The sequence below is a fragment of the Palaemon carinicauda genome, chromosome 41, assembly GCF_036898095.1.
Source record: "Palaemon carinicauda isolate YSFRI2023 chromosome 41, ASM3689809v2, whole genome shotgun sequence".
NCBI classification, from domain to species: Eukaryota; Metazoa; Arthropoda; class Malacostraca; order Decapoda; family Palaemonidae; genus Palaemon; species Palaemon carinicauda.
In genome coordinates, this window is record NC_090765.1 from 7,015,654 (window position 1) to 7,032,964 (window position 17,311).

General features: G+C 44.0%; 1 protein-coding gene across 1 annotated transcript in view; it reads right to left on the reverse strand.

Moving 5' to 3' along the window:
• Positions 1 to 10,839: 10,839 nt before the first annotated feature.
• The window catches only part of pigeon (protein), a 153,942-nt gene continuing 147,470 nt past the window's right edge, over positions 10,840 to 17,311 (reverse strand). The window contains exon 20 of the mRNA XM_068364505.1: positions 10,840 to 14,124. Within this exon, the coding sequence (XP_068220606.1) occupies positions 14,018 to 14,124 (107 nt within the window). The 3' untranslated portion in view covers positions 10,840 to 14,017. The remainder of the gene's footprint in view (positions 14,125 to 17,311) is intronic.

The window sequence follows — 17,311 nt, forward strand, 5'->3', positions numbered from 1 at the left end:
ATCCACATTGATAATGCATTCTCTATTTGCACAATCGTCTTATTACGAAGAGTTACAACGCGCTTAGTGTCCTTGGAGAACGTTATTAAGGCAGTTTTACGTATTTTCATCTCATCTTTTTTTTATGTAGCGAACCGTTGATTCATTCACTCCTTAAATGCGGGCAACAGACGCATAGCTACTGCCTGCCTTAAGCATGTCCAATAATTTTACTTTCTCGTTCACCGTCATTATTTTTCTCTTCTTCTTGGGTTCACTAGAAGATGTAGAGGGTAGAGGACGTTTAGGAGCCATTTTCACGGGCGTCACAAGCACTATTTTACACTAGAAAGCACAAGAAAACAGCTGAAAGTTCCACGTGGAAAGACTAAGCAACACAAACGAAGCGAGAGAGAACAATGAATGCGGTCTCCCTTCGCGGGGCGCACGGCAGGGAGAGATGCTGGCTAAAGCATCTCGGTGGCTTGGCCAATCAGCTTGTGAGATTCTGGAGCTGAAATGGCCAGCGAATCAGAGAGGTGGATTTGGAGTTGCGCGCCATCTCCGTGTTGATACCTGATGTTCTACTGTACTATCTGCCCTCTGCTAGCGCCCGCGTAACTCTCGCACTATTTTTTTCTAATTTTTGATGAATATTTTTGAAAATCCGCAATGCACTGAGACCGGCGAAAGTATACCCTATAAATAGTTCCAGGTTTTTATACTAGGAAAAATACAAATTACTTACAAATTTGTTATTTTTAGTTGGTCTCTCACAGTAAAAGTAGTTTGAAATTAAATGAAGACAATGAAGAAATGTCAGTAAGTGTATAGTACACTATATGTGCACGCGTGCACACTACGTACTGGACATGGTAAGGCACAGTACAGAACAGTAGCTAAATACTACAGTAGTCGTTGCCGTGACCGGAAATATGATTTTACCCAGTAGTCATCATACTTACAGTATAACAACAAAACACTGTTGTTCCTATCCAGTAATACTTTATAACACTCATTGATATTGTAGTGTATATTACTGTAATATACAGTACTATCACATCAGTATAGCTTAACTCTACTGTAAGTGTTCGCTGTTTTCGTTCAGACAACCCGACTATTTGATAACTTGCCGCACAAGTAGCCTACATTTACAATAAACAATTCTATACATTACTGTAATAATATACTGGACAATTGAAGATTAACTACTGTAAGTGTATATATTTTATACAATGACCACTAACCATTTCCTTACAAAGTTCTACGCAGCAGTCTTGAAACATAACACAACTCCTTATGCGTCAGAGTTCTCTCTTGCACAGTACATATTTATAGTATATTACCCTGTAAATATAAGATTGTCCAGGAGTACAGTGTGTACTACTATATACAAATACATTTTTTTTTTTTTTTTTTTTTTTTTACATGAAAAGGACTTTTTACCATGAAGGGCTTGCTTAGACCCCCTTGAACACTGTTGTTTCGGGTCTATAGCCCTCTTCATTTGTGGTTTCAAAGGTGGTTTCCCCTGTGGCTGAGAAGTGTAAGGCCTGTCTGCTAAGACCTTTTGGATGAGAGTCCTGGCTGGACTTCCTCTATCTCTCTGCCACCCGCTCGACAACCTCGGGGTTGAACAGGGAATTACCTTCAAAAGGTGCATTCCCAAGTCACGTCACCTCGGCCTGAGGAAGTTGCCTATGGAATCGTCTTACGATGGCATCCCTCCTTTTCAGGATGGTGCTGGCCCAAAGGTTCACCACCTGATGGGAGAGACACTCAATGGTCCGAGTACTAGACAGTAAGAAAGTCTCCATAGACTTCCTGGAGGACTCCTGAGACAGATCCTTAGATTGAATCGGTTGTCCTAAAAACCCCAACCAGAAGTCCAGCCAAGAAGTCGCCTGCATGCCGTACTTCACCACCTTCTCCTGGTTGAGGATCGCGAAGGCAGAGAACAAGACTGGAAGTCCCGTAAACCCTACAGAATGATCGAGAGGCAAAGTAGGGAGAAACTCCACAATGATATCTTAGTACCTCCTCTAAAACATATACGGAGTAGGGAAGGGTTTGGAGGATGAGTTGGAGCAGAGAGAGGAGGTGGACTCAGTTGCCTGAGACACTGCCTTCTGTTTGGGTCTCCTCAACCCCTCGGACCAGGGCAGAGCTGCACTAGCCCTCAGGGGTTTCCAATGGATCTGGTAGCCCATTATGGATTGATACAGGCTAAGACTTGCCAGAAGGCATGTTCTGATTCCTTCCTCTCATTCTCCGATAGCTTAGGGCTAGTGGCAGTTGGCAAAGCGTTCTCCTCATGATGGCTTTGCCCTTCCACATCCGAACTCTCACCCATAGGAGCCCGGAGTGGGTCAAAGTCATCATCAGGATAGACTGGAGAAAGGAAAACTGCTGAGGATGTGCTTGCTTCCGGCTGCGTAGGAGGCAGCGAAGGGGGAAGCCTACCCAAGGATTTAGGGATGGCAAATAAATCCTTCGGCTCCCTGCCCTGAGGCAGGCGTTCCTCCTTCAGCGAGGGCCTGGAAGGCTCTGCTGGTCTGCGGACGGGATGGTAATCCGCCTCAGGAGGGAGCATGTCATGCCCAGTCAGAGGTCGTACCTCCTTAGGCACTATCTCGACTATGGAGAGACGAAAGGAGTCCCTGTAGCAGGTTGCCCTGTCTTCCTTGGGAGGAGAAGGACGGATCCTTTTCCTCTTCCCTCTAGGTCTGGCCAGTGGGACCTTAAACTGCAAGGGGCTGCCTTAGAGTTCTTCTTGCATACTCTCTTCCCAAGTTCTTTTGTGAGGGAAGAAGGGTTTCTCCCTGCTAGAAGGAACTGCAGGAGCTGAATCTTCCGATTTCCTCCTAGGGTCGGGAGGAGGGGAAGCCCCAGGAATAAGAGGGGGCAGCAAAGGAATCCTCGGAGTGCCTCTTAAGGATTGAGAGCAGGGAGTGACACCTGCACAGCCTGACGCATTACATTGAATAATGCTCGAAGCCATTGGGGGTCGGGTCGCGGACTCCGAAGAACTGATGGGGAGCTCCTTAGGAATACAGGGATCCTTGGGCTTAGGAACCTCGGAAGGTTTCTTAGTCCTCTTGCCTGTAGGTGGCTTCCCAGCAGGTAAGATCGTCACAGCCCTACCCTTAGGGATAGGGTCTAGGCGTTGTCGTGTGGGCGACTGATGTCTCCGAGGTGATGGAAGCCCGCGAGACTGGAGAGACTGATGGACGTCTCTCCTGGCGGAAGGGGTAGCCCGAGAGGGGTGATCTTCTGCAGCCAAAATTGGCGATGGGATTTCGTCCAAAGACGAAGCAACCACTGGAACGAGGCAAGGGGGTTTCGCGAGGATGGCAGACCACAAGAACCCTCTCTAGAATGAGGGTCTAGGCATTGGCGCGTGGGCGACTGACGTCTTTATGGTGATGGAAGCCCGCGAGACTGGAGAAACTGATGGATGTCTCTCCTGGTGGAGGGGTTAACCCAGGAGGGGTGATCTTCTGCAGCCAAAAACGGCGAAGGGATTTCGTCCGAGGACGAAGCAACCACTGGAACGAGACGAGGGGGTTTTGTCAGAATGGCAGACCACGAGAACCCTCTCTAGCATGAGGGCCTAGGCATTGTCGTGTGGGCGACTGACATCTCTGAGGTGAAGGAAGACTGCTAGCATAAGACGCTGGAATGTCAAGCGCTGACGTTCCAAACACGTTACGCGACACTTTTCTGTCATGTGACGCAACATGAGACTGAACCAGAGCAAGCGGTGGAAAAGCAGGAGGGGAAGCAACTGTGGAGCGTAAACCCAGGTTGCGCAACCCATAGGAATCCACGCGACAAGGACCCTGAGGAACCTCGTTACTAATTCCTGTAGGCTGGATAACAGGACGAGAGCTACGAGAACCCCAAGGTTCAGTGTAGCACCAGTTGCGTGATCCTGGAAGCTCTGCGCAACGAGGGTCACAAGAACCGACAGGTTCAGTGTGATCGCGTGAACCCCTAGGATTCACACGACGAGGAGAGAATTCCCTGCTACGAGAACCCGAGGGTTCAGTGTAGCGTCCGGAACGAGAGCCTGCAGGCTCAGCGATACCAGTGTTGCGAGATCACAAAGGGTCAGCTCAATGGCAAACTGCAGTTTCCCTGCCATGAGAGCCCGAAAACTCTGCATGACGAGAGGCACGAGAGCCCGAGGGCTCGGCGTAATCTGGGTTGCGAGACCCTGAAGGGTCAGTGCAAAGGGAAACCTCCCTACCACGAGACCCCAAAGGGTAAGTGTGACGAGAGGGAAACCAAGGTAACGAGACTGCGAATGGTCAGCCTAACGGGGGACCGAAATCTCCCTGTTACGAGAACCCGAGGGTCCACCATAACTGGTGGGACGAGAGCCCGAGGGCTCAGCATAACATCGTTAAGAGAGCCTGGAAGCTCAGAGTAACTGGAACTCGAAAGTTCCAAGATACGAAAACCCAAAAGTTCAACGCATCGGAGGCCCAAATGACTCTTAGGGTCATGAGAACCCGCAGAATTAACATGACGAGAGCCTGAAGGCTCATGATCACGCTAGCCCTAAGGGTGATCATCATGAGACCCCAAAGGGTGATGGTCATGAGACCCCGAAGGGTCCATGTGAGGTGAACCAGCAGGTTCAAAAAGACTTTTCCTCACAGCTCGAGGAGAAAAATATCCAGGATGGAGAGGGGTCCCAAACTCTCCTCCCCCCTACGATCCTCCAAAGAGGAATGTAGAGCAGACTTCGCCTGAGGGGGAGACTGATCCAGCTCGAGAGATACCTCCTCCAAAGGGAAGGTTTGTTCTCCCAAAGGAGAACATCGCTTAAGATGAGGCTCTCCCTCCGTCTCTGGAGGAGAACCGTAAGCGTACAGGGACCGGCGATACCCAGTGGCGGTCTTCTCTCGCGAACGAGAGGCAATTTCCCCCAAAGGGGAAACCTGCCTCGGTGAATGCTCTGCCACCGCCCCTGGTGGATCAGCAAACCCCTTGGCGTCGGAAATAGACTCGAAGCATGACAGATGGGCTGCAGCGCATGCGCCCACACAAGGAGGATCAACCTTTGCAGAGGAAGGAGATGACCACCTTTTCTCCACTCCTAACTGAAGGAGCTCAAAGAGAGCTTCCTTTGAAGGGAGTCCATTGACGCCCAGCGATGGCCAAAAGGATGAAAGATCCAAGAAAGAGCAGGCGCTCCCTGGGGGAAGGGAAGGAGCCGACTCACTAGGGTAGTCAATGCCTTCACTGACCCAACAGGGTTGACCTGGAGTCACAAGCCCTGCGCTGCTGCTCAGCCATGCCCTTGAAGGGTCTGGCAGAGGAGCAGCTTCAGAAAGAGATCGGGGGGTAGAAGAAGCAGAAGCCCACAATTTCTTTGATTTCGAGGAAAACCACGAAGGTGAAGAATCGCGCTTAGGCTGCTGCTTCTTCTTACGCCCGAACCTCTCCCACTGGGATGCGGGCCACTTCCGACACTCAACACAGGTGTCATCCAGTGAACACCGATGGCCCCTGCAAGCCGGGGAAAGGAGGGGAGAGTTAGTTACGGATGACATGAAGGTACCGCAGGTGCGGCCTTTGGGACCAGGACATGCCTGCATACCGGGACTGCAAGCACACACACACCTGTAACAAAAGAAAAAGAAAGAGAAAATTGATAATCAAAGCAAGTCAAGTTACGGGAGAGGGAGACACACTACCTAGCCAAAAGCAAAAGTGGTTACTCAGCCGACTAGTGTGAGTGAGCGGGAAAGCCGGTCTAACCCCCCCCCCCGCTAACTAGTGGATGGGGTTAGTTATCCTAACCTAAAATTGTCTTGGCTTGTTTTTCAGCTTTGCCAAAAATAATAACCCCTATAAATAACGAAGGATTTGTATTTGTGCCGGAAAAAACTACAATCTAGAGCACCGGGAATGTGTGCCTGAGCACCTATCACAAGAGATCTGAAAGATAACGGGATATGATCTACCCACGTGGAAATTTTGTCATACACCGCCATGTGATTCCTATACTACTCTATAGGAGTGGTGCAATTATATGGAAAGAAAAAAAGAAAATTTTATTTAGAGGGTAGACATAAACATGTAATTTACCTTTGAAGGAGAAACAATATGAACACCAAGGGAAGTTCATAAAAATAATATACATGACCAATACAGTATAACATACCAGCTTCTCTTTGTGAGACTAAGAAATGAACAAACCAATGAAGAGCTTATTTATATGTAACACCTGTATCCCATAATGTTGTTATTCATTATTTGTTTGTTTCCAATAATGTATTAAAAGGACTAGACCTATGTGAATAATGAGGAACAACCTAAAATAACATATTTTTAGCTGTCAAATATTCCTTTTTTAAACATATTTGTTCATCTGTTCAATATGGGTTTTTTTCTTTTAATGAAGCTCCAGAGTATGTGATTCATTCAATGATCTTTGTGTTTATAAATATACCCTTCATTTCGTTGTAATAAAGATGACCATCAAAATCTTATCTTTTTTAGACTTTAATAATAATGGACCAATACACAGTATCAACATCTCATTACAAAAATCGTTTTAGAAAAGAAATAATTTTTTCTTATTATTTTTGGCACTCACGATGTATAATAAAATATTTAACAAGCAAAATCTAAAAACAAAAGTGAAAAAATAAATAAAATTTATCTGTTTAAGCATGCTTACACAGGTTAGTTTATTATCAGTGCAGGGAAGCAAGTGACAAGACAAAAAAGCAAAACCCTTAGTGTACGAGCGTGTATGGAACATGTGGTATAGTACTGTAGTACCTCAGGTTATAAGTAACTTCGAATACTAGCAAATCGAAATACGAGCATACAACTTTGAATTTGGTTGCAAGAAAAAATATTTTGCACTCTATGGCCATTTTTAGATGTACAGATATCAGTCACGCAGTGCCCACATGCCACATGCATAGTGGTGTTGCTGTCTTCATGTGATTGTACGACAGTGCAATGTCTCATTTCCGTGCTACTTTAAAGAATAAAGGCCAAAAGGGTTGTCTCTAGAAAAGTTCCGTGTGAAAGTTGAACATAAGAGTGTAAAAAACGACAAATAAGTGTCCAGAGAGTGTAAATTAACTGATTCAATCAGTGATAGTGAACATCATTCATGAATCTCGATATTTTACCAGCAGCTTTCGTGCTCTCTCCAAACAGTAAGCCCTCTCCTCCTCCACCATCTCCCACACACCAGCCACAACTATCCTCAAAGGTATACAGTGAACCCTCGCTACTTCGCGGTTCGACAATCGCGGATTCACCACTTCGCGGGGTTTTCCCATAACCCATATATATATACATATCGCGGATTTTCCGGAAAATTCGAAAATACCGCGAAATCTGAAGACAACCAAATACGATAGTTTGTTACCTGTAATTCCATTAATACTGTAATTAGTAATATCTGCTCTTACTGATTGTTCATTGCATTACATATGATATATAATTCAGCACAGAAAGAAATAAAACACGAAAAGAGAATGTGATCATACGATAATTCAGTACGTAGTAAAATTAAATCGAACATGAAACGCAAATCAGATGCAGTCATACCATATTAGAATGGTGTGTACTGTAATGGATGTGCTTCTTTTCCATGAATCTTTTGTATGTATACGTACGTAGTACAGTACTACATCCAATAATATTCTTTGTTGCAAAAATCACATTTCGAATACTGTAAGCGTACGAGAGAGAGAGAGAGAGAGAGAGAGAGAGAGAGAGAGAGAGAGAGAGAGAGAGGCGTAAAATAGCGTACGTAAATTTTTATTATTATCGTTATTATTATTATTGTTGTTGTTGTTAATAAAATTATTATTGTTATTATTATTAATCATTATTATTATTATTACTGTACAGTATTATTATCATTATTTATTATTATTACGGTATTGTACTTAATCTACGTACGTTCAGTATGCGCGGGGCATCTTCTATGAGTAACCAACGCACCATAGTACTGTAAGACGGGTTGTGATTGGTTCAAGCGCTGATAGATGACGAATCAAAACTCAAGTTTTGTTATCTAGCCTGTGATTGGTGTTTTGCCCGCATCTTCTACCCGCAGCATCAAAGTTCTCGCGGGGCTGGATCGTTCACTTTCTCTTTCCGCGTATTGCTGAGTAGACGTTCTTAAGTTTGTGAAGTTTAATCTGTGCTGTGTGCGACTGTTTTAAGTTGAACTTTTTGTTGAACTTTCTGTTACAATGCCTCCCAAGCGTTCTGCTTCTAGTAAGGCTGGTAGTGAGCCTAAACGCCACCGAAGGATGATGACGATAGCTGAGAAGGTTACGCTTCTCGACATGTTAAAAGATGGTAGAAGTTACGCGGCCGCCGGCCGCCATTTTGGCATCAACGAATCCACCGTTCGCTACATCAAGAAGGACGAGGCGAACATTAGAAAGACTGCTGCAATCACCTTTAGCAGATCAGCGAAGCGAGTCGTTACAACGCGTAATAAAACGATCGTACGCATGGAAGGTGCTTTAGCTGTGTGGTATTGCCGACTGCCGGAAGAAGAACATAGCGTTGGATACGAACACCATCCAAACAAAGGCTTTGAGCTTATATGAGAATTTTGCTGCAAAGGAGCCTAAAGACGACGACGGCAACCATGCTGAAGATGATGATGATGCAGATGATCCTCAACCAGGGACATCCACTGATTCCCAGCCTCAGAAACGTTTTTCCGCAAGCAAAGGATGGTTCGCGAAGTTTCAGAAACGCTTCGCCCTGAAAAGCGTTTCCCTGCATGGGGAGTCTGCTTCCGCTGACACTGCCGCTGCTGAAACTTACGTGAACCAGACTTTCAAGAACATTATCGCTGAAGGTGGATACAAGCCGGAACAAGTGTTTAATATGGATGAAACCGGCTTGTTTTGGAAGAGAATGCCGTCGCGAACTTTCCTGTTCAAAGAGGAAGCCAAAGCCTCTGGCTTTAAGGCATTCAAGGATCGCGTTACCCTCGTGACGTGTGGCAATGCTGCTGGATTTTTGTTAAAGCCGGGGCTTATTTATAAGTCGAAAAATCCTCGCGCTTTGAAAAATAAAAATAAGAATCTCCTTCCCGTGTACTGGATGCATAATCAAAAAGCATGGATTACGAAGATGCTGACCTCCAACTGGTTCCACCAGTGTTTCATCCCGCAAGTCCATGAATATCTCTTAGAGAAGGGCTTGCCATTCAAGATCCTTCTCCTTATGGATAACGCTGGTGGACACGCAACTGACCTGTCGCGTGAGGGCGTTCAGGTTGAGTTCCTGCCACCCAACACCACGTCATTAATTCAACCGATGGACCAGGGGGTTATCAGGGCGTTCAAGGCCCTCTACACGAAGAATACCTTGGCGGACCTCGTTGCGTGTGTGGATGCTGCCCAAGATGACGAGGATGAAGATTTCAACTTGAAGGCGTACTGGCGGCAGTACACCATAGCCACGTGCCTGCAGAATATTCAAAAGGCACTTCAAGAGATGAAACCTGCAACCGTGAATGCGAGCTGGAAGAAGCTGTGGCCCGATATTGTTTACGACGACAAGGGATTTACTCCGTCGGAAATCCAACACTCTGCAATACGGAAATCTGTGCAGTTGGCTGCCATAATTGGAGGTGACGGGTTTGGCGACATGACGACTGAAGACGTCGACGAGTTGTTGGACTGCCATTCCCAGCCCCTAACTGACGCAGACCTCGAAGACCTGACGAAATCGGCAAGTGAGGAAGAGAGTGAGGGTACCCAGGAAGAGACCCAAGAAAATGTCGAAGAAACGGGCTTAACATTAGAACGGCTTGCCAAATTCTGCAACCATATGAAGGAGGCGAAAGAAATGTTACAAGAGTGGGACGAGGATATGGTTCGCTCGATGCAATTCTCAAATAAGGTCGATGACATCATGACTCCCTACAGGATGCTCTTGGATCGAAAAAAGAAGCAGCGGCAACAACTTCCGATCACAATGTTCTTCCAGCCTCGCAAAAAAGAGCCAGTTCCTCCTGCTAGTACGCCTTCGGAAGAAATTGAAGAAGTTGAAGAGGTGTCCCAGGAAAAGACACCTCCGTCTGAAGAGACGTAAAATACTATCATTGACTGCACAGTAGAACACATCATCAGCTTCATCATCATCATTTCTACTGTGCAGCAAATTCATCGCCATCGTCATTCAAGTTTTTCTTGAACTTCTTTCGTGGTGAGTACAGTAACAATCTTTATTTTTTACTTTAACCTGTTTTATAGTTTAGTAATGTACGTACTGTATGCATTAAGTTAAAGGGAAGGTTTGTCTACATGTTGTAACCTATCATATTTTTTTTGTTTAAAATTTACATTCGTACGTAAAACAATCTCAATCTCTCTCTCTCTCTCTCTCTCTCTCTCTCTCTCTCTCTCTCTCTCTCTCTCTCTCTCTCTCTCTCTCTCTCTCTCAAATTGTTTTCCTGCTTTGCTACGTACAAGTACTGTATAATTTATATTTGTAAGGTAACATATTTTGTAAATGCTTTTACTGTAAATACTGTATGTACTGTATCATTATTTATCACTATCATCATGCGCGTTAAATGCCTTGTTTGTTCTGAGCGTGGTTGTTTACTGAGCGTACACGCCGTCGTTTCAGGCGGCGTCATAAAGAAAAAGATTTCATTTGGAAGTCCTAAGAAAAATACGTAAACTAAAACATTGGTAATAAAAAAATCAACATACAGTACTGTATAATCAATATAATCGATGCAAAAACTAACCTATACATATATGTGTACACTAAATGAGTTTGTTTCTTCATTATGATCAGAGATGAACGTAAACAAAACATTGGTTGCCATTTTTTATCGTGCTTTTTAGGTGTTTAGGAAACACATGATATAAAATTGCCTTTAATATTTGTGCCTGTTTTAGTTTAGGGTGCTGTAGTACATGCATTAAGTGTTCTGTACATTAAAGGGTGGTTTGTTAACAGTACTACGTACAAGGGAAGGTTTTAAAAGTCCGAATATACATGTTAAATAAATAGGTAAATATGCTGTCACTACTTCGCGGATTTTCACCTATCGCGCCCGCGTCTGGAACCTATCTACCGCGATAAACGAGGGTTCACTGTAATGTGAATTAACTTGGCACTATTTTTATATTGTGAAATTCATCTCTGATGTTAGGAGTTATAATTTTTTGCTGTAATTACCATTACAAAACCTTGAGAAATGAGTGACTGTACATGTGTATTTATGTATGTGTAGAATGCATCAAGGGAATTTCCGTTATATCTTGTAGGGAAAATTGTTTTATGATTTAAGCATGTAAGGATGGGAGCTCGCTCTAAGCTGGGAATGAATTAAGTTCATAACCTGAGGTACGACTATATTTCCAACTCGAAACATATAACTCGAAAACATTGATATAACAAAGGTAAAATGTATTAATCTTAAGACAATTAATAGTTAAGGAATACTTAAGCAACCTTCACATAAAGATGAAAATGCAAATGTAATATGGAATTTAATTATGATTGTGATAATATTGAGAACTTCTTTCTAAACAGTCCAACTGATTTTGGCATACCATGAGGATTTAAAACCAACATGTTGATCCACAGAAGATATATGGCATAAAAAAAAGGACCATCAAAACTATAAATTGTAATTCACAGATATCTTCCATCCTTTCTTGAAAAGTCTATTACAGAATCTAGAAGTGAGATGCTAAGGGGAAAATAAATTAATAAAGCAAATAGTAAATTCAGGGGCCATTAAGTTAAACCTAAGTATCAACAACAATAACTTAGCTACACAAATAACATACCATATAATGCATTGTAAATTTAATGTATACAAGTCATTTATGTCCAAATATCAGGAATTCATGTAAATTATATGATTACATTGACGGATACAGCTAAATAATATGATCACTGCTAGTTACAGATCTTCAGAATGTAAGGAAAGTGCAGTATATTATAGAAGTATACAACAAATTCAATTCCTAACGAAGTTTTTCTGTTGTATAGAGCAAATATTTAAGATAAATAACCATCTATGTTTTACAACTGAAAAGCATGATAAATCTATGAATCTTAGCTCACAGTACAATTTAGTAAAGGAAAAGAGAATGATTTAATATTAAAGTACTGTATGAGGAGTTTCATCATAATCATAAATGTTGTGTATAAAGTTTTTCCTTCAAGATTACTCATAAACCAAATGCTTCTGTATCATTTTACTGGAACATAACTGAGAAAATGCTAACATTATTAAACTTTAGCCTTAAACTACAGTACATGAAATTCTAAGCTACAGTCCTATTTTGTGCTATTTGTAATTCCTTTCATAACATAACAAAATTATCCATAAAGGTTTTTTATAAAAATCTATATTGACAAAACAATAACTTTTCAAATGTCATCATTCTAATTAATAAATGTTAACAACACGCATTGTCAACATATCAGGAGAAACCACAGAATTGAAGTTTATGAAACCTGATACAGCAACAAAAAAATGCAGTACAGCACTTGAGAGTATGTTATACTTTAAGGTGTGATGAAAATACTGAAATAGTATATTCAAATAGACAGGAAACCTTCATTTATTGACAAGTGAAAATAATTTCCTCAGGGAAAAATGTGATGAAAAATATACTGTAACTGTAAACTGAATTGGCAACCCTGTAATTTCTTTAACCTAATTTGGTTACAGTCTAAACAGTACAGATAACCTTATGCACGATGCAGACATGTATGCTATGTAATTAAATATTCAACATAGCCAACCATACTCACAGCCTCCCTAAAAATGTATTTATCTACTTTAATCTACTTTTACTTAACATTTCAGGGTTTTACAGATGACACCATGCAATAACATTCTGTAATTTCTCTATATTAGGGTTAATTAATCCTTTACCTACAGTATGATACAGTATAGGTAACAATCATACAATTGTGTTGTATCAAATGATATGACTATTTTTTTTTCTTTGGCACATTCTTTGTGAGCATTACCCTTTAAAAATTTTAAACTAAAGTAAACATACTGGACAACATTAATACTTGCATCAATAAATGTGAACAAGGTGCTTTTCTATGAATTGTGAAGCACCTCAACAAAGAAAGATAAAAATCACACAGTCTCTTGAGAAATGTGGATGGGAATAATGAAAGAAAGTCTTCCAAAACCACGATAAAAGGTAATGAAGTATGATTAACAAAATACTTGACAAAAATACAATTGAGACACCAGCTACAATCAACACATGAAAAATAGAAACCTTTTCTGTTATTCGCCGCTTAAACTGTTACATAAAAGATAAATACAGTACATAGGCTCTGAAAATGTCATTTTCTTTTCATCCCAATATTAAATAAACTAACACTAATTCCTATAGAATTATTTCCTATCAATTCTCATTGAAAGGATATATTACATAATGCATAAGAAGAATTTAGTAACATATTCTTTAAATGATCATCTAAACAACAACTTAGCTGTATTTTTGCTTGCAACCCAGGCAATTATGTAAATACACCAGTAAGTGCAGAATCACTTGGTAAAAATATACATTTTAATTATGCATGTCACCATGTTCAAAAGGAATGATTAATTTAATCCAAATTTGATCAGTGATTAACAAAGTTTGCATTTTAACATGTCTATAATTGGGTGACTAGAAAATCATCAGAAATATTTAAGAACACCATTTATTTTTCAATTCATTATTACTAAAGTTGGCTTAGTTAAACTTAGACTATATTTTTACATCACAAATTTATGTAATAAATTACCAGTCACATTATTAACTTATTTTTAACTTAATTCATGCAAATATTTAGTTTCATCTTAATACTCAAGGACTAAATCAGATAAAGAAAAGCTAATTAGTATAGAATATACAGTACCTATAAAAGTGAAAGACAAATGATAAATTATAGGGAAACTCAGCAGGAAGAAAATGTCAGTGTTTAATAGTGTAGGGAATAATCAAAAAGTTTTTAAAAATTAACAATTTAATCAATACACTTATCCTTGTGTAACTGTAATCTCATTTTCAATTATTGGCTTAATATACTCACAAGAGGCAATTGTTCCTTCGTAAAGCAATCCCACATCGATATCCGTAAGATTAGCTGTTGAAAAAAGAAATGTGCTCATTAGATTCTAGCATATTCCAACAAAACAGATTTGCAGCCACTGATAAAATTTTAACCTAAGAAATTTATCAAGGAAATAGGATAAAGAACTAAGTTTCCCTTGAGTAATTCTAGCTATCTCCAAACAGTACAATATATAAATATAAATTCCTGGGGTTAATGTACTGTATGGTCTCCAAGGACTTGTGTGACAGGCTAGAATAGGGAATCACGTACGACAAAAATGCCAAAGGAATATTGTCTTCCCTGTTAAACACATTGCATCAACTTGCAGAGCACAAACTCAGTTCCTCTTTACACTTGACACAGAACCTCCAATGCTGAAAATAGTTTGCTATAGGTGACTTCATCACATTGCTGAAAAAAAACATACGTTTCCGACTTGAGTCAACATCTTCATTATGTGAGAAACCTTGGAATATGATTAAGATAAGTAACAAGGATCATGTTTTGATTACCACAATTTTTGTTATAAATAGATTTAACATAAATTAGATCTTGGTAAAATGCGCCAATGATTGAGTAAGCCAATGTTTTGATTTCTGAAGTGTAGGGCAGTGTTAGCCATTTTCCATTTGTTCAGTAACTGAAATACAAACCACGCTATGTACATAGGGTTTACTTTCGGCGTAGCTGAAATGACGAGCCATTAGATTTTAACGAGGGTTAAACAAACCCCGCGCTAGTTAGCACGGGGGTAGGGGAGATGTAGCTAGCTACCCCTCCCCCCCCACACACCGGTGAGCTGCCTCACTTCACTTTTGGCTCGGACGATGTACAGACGTGTCTGTCCCGTCCTCGCATATTTGACAGCCTTAATCTGTTTTTCTTTTTCTTTCAGTGTGTGTGTGTGTGTGTGTGTTTGAAGTTGTCCTCTACCTTTTCTTCCCATTATGCGGAAATGCCCTGGACTTCCCGACCGCCCCTGTGGAACATTCATGTCGGCGGTCGATACAGACCCTCACACCCTTTGCCCGCAGTGTCGAGGAAAACGGTGTGAAAGTGATAATGTTTGTATGGAATGTCGGAAGCCAACCTCCCAGTGGGAGAGGTTTGCCCGGCGGCGTAAGAAGAGTTCTAAGCGAGACCGTTCTCCCTCAGGGACTGCCCTGGGGAAGGAAGGCTCCAAGGACTCTTCTTCCGTTGCCCGAACCTCCTCCGAAGCTCCCACTCGTTCGGTCTCTCGTGAGAGGCCGCTGAGTGGTAGCGTAGGTCCTTCTTTTGTTTCTCAATCTCGGGGTTCGGGAGGGGGTGTTGCCTCCCATAGCAAGGCACTCCCCTCCCCTTCTGGGGGAGGATATTATTGATTTTGTGGATTATGACCAGACTGTTTCTAATAATGATCTTTTCCAGCTTTGGGCTTCCTTGGGGCTTAAGGGCTCGCCCTCCAAGGAAGTCCTGTTTGATCTGATCCAGTTGGGGGCAGCTGTCCAACAGTCGCCGGTAATACCAGAGGTAGACCCTCTGGCTATTGTCGACGTTGTTGTGGCAGAGGCGTCCGATGGGTTGGGTCAAACCCCAGCTGCTACTGTTGCGGATGTTGCTGAAGGCTCAGGTTCCCCCTCCGAACATCCTTCGAGGGGGAAGCGCACTAACAGAGACTCCTCTACGGAGGACCGACGACGGTGATACCCTGCCTCAAGGTCGCCTTTGCCGCAAGGCTCGCCCTCCTCTTCGTCGTCGAGGCCTTCCTTCTCCTTACAAGGGAGTTAAGAGGCGCCTTTTCTTCGGGTCTTCATCCTCGTTGTCCCCTGCAAAGGACTCTTCTCGTCGGGAGCAGACCGTGGCAGTAACATCACTGGACCTCTCCACAGACCGTTCACGAATTCCTGTGCCTGCCAGATCTTCCTTGCCTACGCAAGCAACGGTCCCTTCGGGGCAGAAGGGCTTATCCCACAATGTGGGTAAGTCTCTTCCGCGCCAGGTTTCACCTGTGTGCCCTTCAGTAGCGCGCAAGTGCCACCGCCCTCCTGATCGTCAGCGCCCTCCTGATCGCCAGCGCTCTCCTGCTCGCTAGCGCTCTCCTGCGCGCTAGCGCTCTCCGGCGCGCTAGCGCTCTCCTGCTCGCCAGCGCTCTCCTGCGCTCCAGCGCTCTCCTACTGAAGAGTCTCCCGACTCTCCTCGCCAGCGCTCTCCTGATTGCCAGCGCTCTCCTGCTCGCCAGCGTTCACCTGCTCGCCAGCGCTCTCCTGCTCGCTAGCGCCCTCCTGTGCGCAAGCGCTCTCCTGATCGCCAACGCGCCCCTGATCGCCAGCGCTCTCCTGCTCGTCAGCACTCTCCTGCTCGTCAGCGCTCTCCTGCTCGCCAGCATTCACCTGCTCGCCAGCACTCTCCTGCTCGCCTGCGCGCACCCGCCCTTCGGTCCCTGCTGCGCGCCCTGCGCATCAACAGTCTCCTGAGCGCCGTCAACCTCCTGCTCGTCAGCGCACTACTACACGCCCAGTTAATGATGCGCGCCAACGTTCGCCCACGCGCCCAATCTTCGGATCTGGGCGCAGGCAAAGACATTGTTCCGTTGCCTCGCCAGCGTTCCCCTGCGCATCGACCGCCGCCTACGCATCACCGTGCGTTTTCTCCTGCGCGCACTTCTAAAGTGCATGCACGCCCGCGCGCCCACGAGTCAACTCCTGAGCCCGCCCATGAGACTTCGCCCTCGAGCACTTCAGCGGCCCCTGGCCCTGCGCCCCAGTTGGCAACTTCTCTCCACACCACTGCGCGCCATCCTACGCGTCAGCGATCTCCTACGCGCCAGCGATCTCCTACGCGCCAGCGTTCTCCTACGCGCCCGCGCGATCCTTCGCCTGTGCACGAACGCTCTCCAACACGCCCACGCATCTGATCGCCACAGGTCTCCGACTCGCCCACACGCTAACTCGCCTGTGCGTAGTCGGTCGCCTAATTGCACGCATCTTCGTTCGCCAACGCGCCATCGCTCGCCAACGCGCCATCGCCTAATTGCACGCGTCTTCGTTCGCCAACGCGCCATCGCTCGCCAACGCACCATCGCTCGCCAACGCGCCATCGCTCGCCAACACACCATCACTCGCCAACGCGCTTCCTCTTGCCTAGGCTCCACTGTTCGCCTATGCGCCATCGTTCTTCTGATCGCCATCGATCACCCAGGCACTCGCGCACACCCTCACCTGTGCATTCACGCGCCCCA